This window comes from Octopus bimaculoides, chromosome 4 (assembly GCF_001194135.2).
Source record: "Octopus bimaculoides isolate UCB-OBI-ISO-001 chromosome 4, ASM119413v2, whole genome shotgun sequence".
In the NCBI taxonomy this organism is placed as follows: Eukaryota; Metazoa; Mollusca; class Cephalopoda; order Octopoda; family Octopodidae; genus Octopus; species Octopus bimaculoides.
In genome coordinates, this window is record NC_068984.1 from 119,136,297 (window position 1) to 119,142,634 (window position 6,338).

General features: G+C 34.4%; 1 protein-coding gene across 1 annotated transcript in view; it reads right to left on the reverse strand.

The window, feature by feature from the left end:
- LOC106874853 (acid phosphatase type 7) overlaps positions 1 to 1,536 on the reverse strand; it is an 8,973-nt gene extending 7,437 nt beyond the window's left edge. Inside the window, exon 1 of the mRNA XM_014922742.2 lies at positions 272 to 1,536. Coding sequence (XP_014778228.2) covers positions 272 to 1,517 — 1,246 coding nt within the window. The 5' untranslated portion in view covers positions 1,518 to 1,536. The remainder of the gene's footprint in view (positions 1 to 271) is intronic.
- Positions 1,537 to 6,338: the final 4,802 nt, after the last annotated feature.

Below are 6,338 nucleotides of genomic sequence, written 5' to 3' on the forward strand. Positions count from 1 at the left end.
TATATATATATATATATACACACACAATGGGCTTCTACACAGTTTTTATCAACAAAATTCATTCACAACATATTAACTGGCCCAGGGCTAAAGTATGTTCCGAACAGTGGGGTTTAACCCCAAACTATATAGTTGCAACAAAACCAACTTCATAGTCACATACCCAGTCCACACACACACACACACACACACACACACACAATATGGCTCTCAAATCATAAATAATTTCTTTATATAAATTGAAGCATTATAAAGAGTTTTACTTTCTTACCTCCAGCTCCATTAATTAAATGTACTGGTGCCTTTGGATTATGGTAATTCCAGCTACTAACCACATTGTTTGCAACAGGATAACTTCTTTCATAATGGTGTACATGACCACTCACATAAACATCAACATTTTTTTGTACTAGAAGATTTTCCAATGCAGCTCTGAGCTTTGTAGAGAGAGATTTGCAACTTATATTTGCATTGTGCGAGCTACAATACAAAGGCCGATGTGCAAGGGCAATAACCCAGGGTACTTTGTCTCTGTTTAAATTAGCTTTGTTCAGATCATTTTCAAGCCACTGATATTGTATTGAACTTTGGTTTACGTCATGCTCAGTGGAAAACATACTGAAGTGAACACCCATATAATCGAAAGAATACCAGAATGGAGAGTCAGAGTCACTTTCCAAGTAGGGCATCCGAAACCAGTTTAGATAAGCACCAAAGTTAAACTGAACTTCATGATTTCCTGGTAAAACCATATATGGAATTCTACTCGTTATTCTTTTTATTTTATTCATATATTCTGTCCATATATACGAATTGTTTCCTTCTCGTTTGCTGAAATTGTCTGCATAGCTGATGTCGCCAATATGTATAAGAATCTTCATTTCTAAAGAACGAGTAAAATTCCAAATTGATTCAATTGTTTCATCGCTATTTGTGACACCAAGGTCACCAACAATTCCAATCAAATTACGCTTCTCTGATTTGCTATTTACACTGCTAATGTATGAATTTTCTGACTTTGAGATTGTGCAACTATTTACTTCTTTTGGAGTTAGCATATTTGGTTTTTGTAAACTAAAACTTTGGATTGTGCTCCAGCCGTAAGCAGGATCACCACAGACGTAGTAAACAATATCGTATATGTTTTCAAATTTCTCTAATTTTAACACAGCTCTATTTAATGTTAACTGAAACATTCCAGCTGTATATGTGTATGATTTTCCTTGTACTTTACTGGGCGTTTCAGAATGAATATTGCCATAGAGACATGCTGGAGAAAATGAATTATTTATAAAAGGAACAGGAGTCAGCCATATTGCAAGTATTTCGTTGTGCCCTTTTAGTGCTAAGTGCAATCCTTGAACTGGTTCTGAACTTAAAATAATTGGTTCCTTCAAAGGATTAACAACTTTAGGTGACATGTCTGCAAATATTCTGTTTAGTTCCTCGTTATCAGAAACAAACGTAGTATAACACACAGACCAAAATAAGCTTACAATGCCAAGTGATAATAACATTTTTCTATAACTGACTTCCAATCTTGAAAATAAAGGAAAAACATAGAATTAGACATCTATATATAATGGGCAATACAAAAATATTTATTCATTTCTAATCCATAACAAATATTTAAATTTTAGTAGTAATAATATGCGCTGAAAAATTATTCTTTCAATTGTTACAATTATATGTGAAATAAATTCAATATTTTTATTTCAAGATTATATATATGTTGCAATTAAATTTCTGATGTGTCAAATAGGTGTACACATGCGATTTATAAAGAAATATGAGTCTCAAAATAAGCAAATGTTCAAAAGCTACAGCCAACTTTGGAGCCTGTATATGGTTATTTATACCTGTTATATTTCTCTTTACATTAAATACAGCATGGAATCTAAAAATCAAAAATACGAAAGCTTATACAAATGTTTAAGAACATATGTTGGGATTTTGAAAATACCTCAAGGAGTGACAACCATATCTAGTATAGTTACAGGTTGCCCTTTGGCAAGGCATAGCACATATTCAGCCACCCAGCCAGGGATACAGCAAAGTCATGGAACTGCAGCATGGTAGATAATGAATAGGTAGTGGAAGAGCTCAACTGAGCCAATGGTGATTCTTACATTGATACTGAGGAGAAGAATCCTAGAAGATCAAGTCAGGAATGCCAAGCTCTCTATCAAGAGAGTAACTGCCATGCATTGATAAGAGTGGCATCCATGATTGTGCAATCAGCTAATGAAAGATTCACTATAACTCAAGCTCCCAATTCAATTTCATAATAATGGAATTGGATGGTAACAGAGAGTCATGGGAATCCACAAAAGCAGCATAACTGAAGACAGAAAGAACATATGCAGTCTTGCTGATTTTGGATATAGTTCTCAGCAAATATTAAAGGATGTCAAGATACAACATACACAATTCTTATATCACTTACCAGTTTCCATATTACTCCTCCATTTTGCTGAGAAAACAATAGCTTATATGAGTGGGGTGCTGAAAAGTTCCTAGTTTTGAGTAAAAGAAAATACAGAAGGGTCAGTTAATTATGATTTTATTCAACATATTCCCCTCTCAGATTCACATGTTTATTGCTGTGGTCCTTCAGTTTTTCTAAGCCCTATAAAAGAACTCCAAAGGTTGGGCCTCCAACCAGGCCTTTTGCAGTACCCTTAAAGTCAGGAATTTTTCAGCATCCCCTTGTAGTTATGTAAAAACTGTTAAAAGCTTGACAACCATTTAAAAGTTTTTTTAATGCTGCTCATTGGTTTATGTTAAGCTCTGCTGCTCTGTCATTCCACAGTAATACTGCATATGTTTTGAACATAGACTTTGGTACTAAATATTTAGTTTCGATCTGGTCAAAGAAAATCTACTACAATAAATTCCATCTGAACCATGCAAACATGGAAAAGTGGATGATAAATGATGATGACAACAACAACAAATTGCCAACAATAGTCAAAATATCTTCTGTATGTGAGCCTGTGAGGAAGTTTTTAACTGGTTGTTCAATCTGCAAGAAATAGCAGCCAAATATCTCTCAAATACCACTATACCATCTTTAGAAATGAAGCAGACATTAGATAATGCTATCTTAGATACTCTGTTCACTACATCTGATATTAATGATGGAGTGGTTTCAGTTGAAATGCCTTTGATGATAAGTCTATCCAATTATCATATAATGTTGGATAAGAAATGGTCTGTTTGATATATCTTACACGTTCTAAGCCATTATTCTATCAGCATAATGGAGATTGATAAGAGATAAGAATCTCAAAACTAATTTTTATTACCTCATGCCATGTTACTAAGAACATGATTCCATTCTACAGTAAGACTTTATAAAATACACTTCAGTGTACTGAAATGTTAAGTGTGTGTGTGTGTGTGGGTGTGTGGGTGTGTGTGTGTGTGTGTGTGTGTGTGTGTGTGTGTGTGTGTGTTGGGGGGAGGTGCCAAAAACAAAGAAGCATGAAGCAAAAGAACAACAAACAGGGTGTATTAGGTTTGCTATCAGGAAAATTGGAAGAAGTCATTGACATTTCAAGCCTACGCTCTTCTACGGAATGGATAGATGAGGAGAGAAAAAATCAAACATATCTGAACTAAATAGTTAGGGCATTTCAATGATTTTTGTCTCAAACAAGGCTTGAGGCCTCTGTAGAGTAAAGAACTACAAATAAGGCAAAGAAGGGGACCAATAAATTCAAAAGATGTCAACTAACAGAAAGCTTAAAAGAGTGAATATCATAGACCAGAGGAAAACAAGACAATGTTAATGAGCTCCAGAGAGCAGTAGTTTGAAGAAAAAAGATATTAGAATAAAAGAGTCTATAACTAAACAGGAAACTCAAAAGAGAAATGATGCACATTTAAAGGTCTTGGCAGAGGGTACAAAACCAGAGAGTTCATCAGAGCAATGACCATGGATATACTTAGAGAAAAGACACCACAGAGATATATTTTAACAATGAGCCAAAGACTCCAACTTAATAGAATATTATTTTGATTCTCAAAATTCAGAATATTCACTTAAAACATTATCAACTTTTCTGAACAGATGATATGCATCATTTTTATTCCAAAATGAAAGGGAGATTTTCAAATGCAAAAATTTCAACCATTCAAATACAATGAGGATAAACGTGTGAGTTGATTTAAAACTGAAAATTTCAAAAAAGCACATGAAACTAAACTACTTTAATGCAAAAATACGGTTTTTGTGTCTTGTTTGCAAGATTCTTGATGTGAAATCATGTGTTGAAAAAGATTTTGTATCTTAAGAAGGTTATTTTGTCTGTAATAAACAATGGTCCTGTTTCACTTACTTTATCATTATTAATCAACAAGTTAACCATTAAACCAATTAACTAATTAATTGTTTGATTAATTGTTCAGTCAATTAATCAATCAGCTAAGTTCATCAGAGTCCTTTTGTCGCTGTTAGCAACTTTATCAATGATATACTCTGAGCGGGCTTGAAGTAGTGGAGCATATCATCGATGAGGTCACAAATGTATGACAAAAGAACTCTCAGGAACCTCACTGATTGAGTGAGTGACCAAATAATCAATAAAATAATCTGTTAGGTGATTGGTTAACTGGTTGACTGATTGAATGTTAATCCTTTCTGTTATAGGATGGAGCTAGTCAATTATTTTGACCCCAGTGAGAGATGGGGTTAGTCAATTACTTTGACCCCAGTGCTCCCCAGCAGAAAGGTGACTGTGTAAATTTTATCAATTATACAAAGACACAGTCACTGCTCATATCAAGGAAACAGTTTTATGAATATCTTACTCTCTGTGGTTATCAACAAAGCACATTTAAAACCCTCAAATTAGTTACAAATGCCTGATAATCTCTCATGGTGTACCTACATCTACAGTATTGCTTGAACTGCATTTAAAAAATTAGCCTTCTGTTTCAGTGCCATAAAATGCTTTAGCTCTGGTTAGTTCTGAGCTTCTGCAAAGCTTAAGAAAGACTCAAATAGAGAACTATTTTTATATTTAGGATGGTCCTATTATACATTTCAAATAGCCTGGAACACATCCAAAAGTAAGCTGTCTAACTGATTGGCAAAGACTCAATAACATAATACAACTTCTGATTTACTGTCATTCCTGGGTTTACTCTTACCCTGAGTAGTAGCACCTGTCAAGGTCCCAGCTATGAATTAATTAGCATATTAGGGCTTGCCAGCCTATGCATATGAAAACTGGATCCAATACATTCTACAGAAAGGTCTTACTAAGGTGTTACACAGTGGAATTGAACCTGAAACCATGTGACTGTAAGTTAACTTCTCAACCACACAGCCAGACCCATGTATATCTTTTCCATAAAATTTAATCATGTTGTTGCGTAAGCAAAAATATTTGAAAATGTTTTATTCAGCAATTCAAATCTTCTGCCACTGCTGTTGTTATTTTTTATTTGACAGTCAAGCCAGCACTTATGACCTGTGGGTTGATATTATATTTAAAACATAACTCACACATACACACAGGCAAAATTTCCCATTCCGTAACATTCTCCACACTTTAAAGATCCTTAACTGAAAGAGGATGCACAACATGTCCTCCATTAAATCTAACAATTGCTTAATGTGGTTGGCATCCGTTAACAGATCACTTTCAAAAAAGAATCTGTTCCCTGATGAAAACACTTCCACCAGGGATCATGCAACCAAGTTTTGCTTCTCCATATATTGTGAGTCTTGTGAAAAGAAAGACTCTTCCATGTAGTGTGCTGTTAATTGATGTTGATAAAAGTGTTCTCACTAAGTGTACGGCTCCCAGAAGAATTACCTTCCACTTGCAGTTGGCTGGAAAGTCTTTCAGTTTCAGGTCTTTTATTTTTTTATATTGCTGTAACTTCACTTTCACACACAGGATAGTGCCGTTTGCTGGCAATGTAGAAACCAAACAGATTTACTGCTCTGATAATGCTACAGCTTCTTGTTTAACCCTTTTGTTACTGGATTTATTTTGAGATGCTCTGTGTTTCTTTCAATTATTTTAAATATAACAAAGAATTTAGCAAAATAACTTAGTTATCATTAAGCTAGTGTTAGGAGTATAAATTGTGACTAAGGTTTGGTGGAAGATTTTAATTCAAAACTTATGGAAATAAGACATTTGTACTACAGAGCCAGAGCCGGTTTCAGCCAGGTTGGTAACGAATGGGTTAATACTGCTTGTTTTAAAGAATGCTTTCCATTCCTGAATATTAGTAATAACTAGTGATAGTTGTAATGGCAGCAATAGCAGTTGTAAAAGTTTAATAAAAGCCATGTCTCGTGGATCCATCAAAAAATC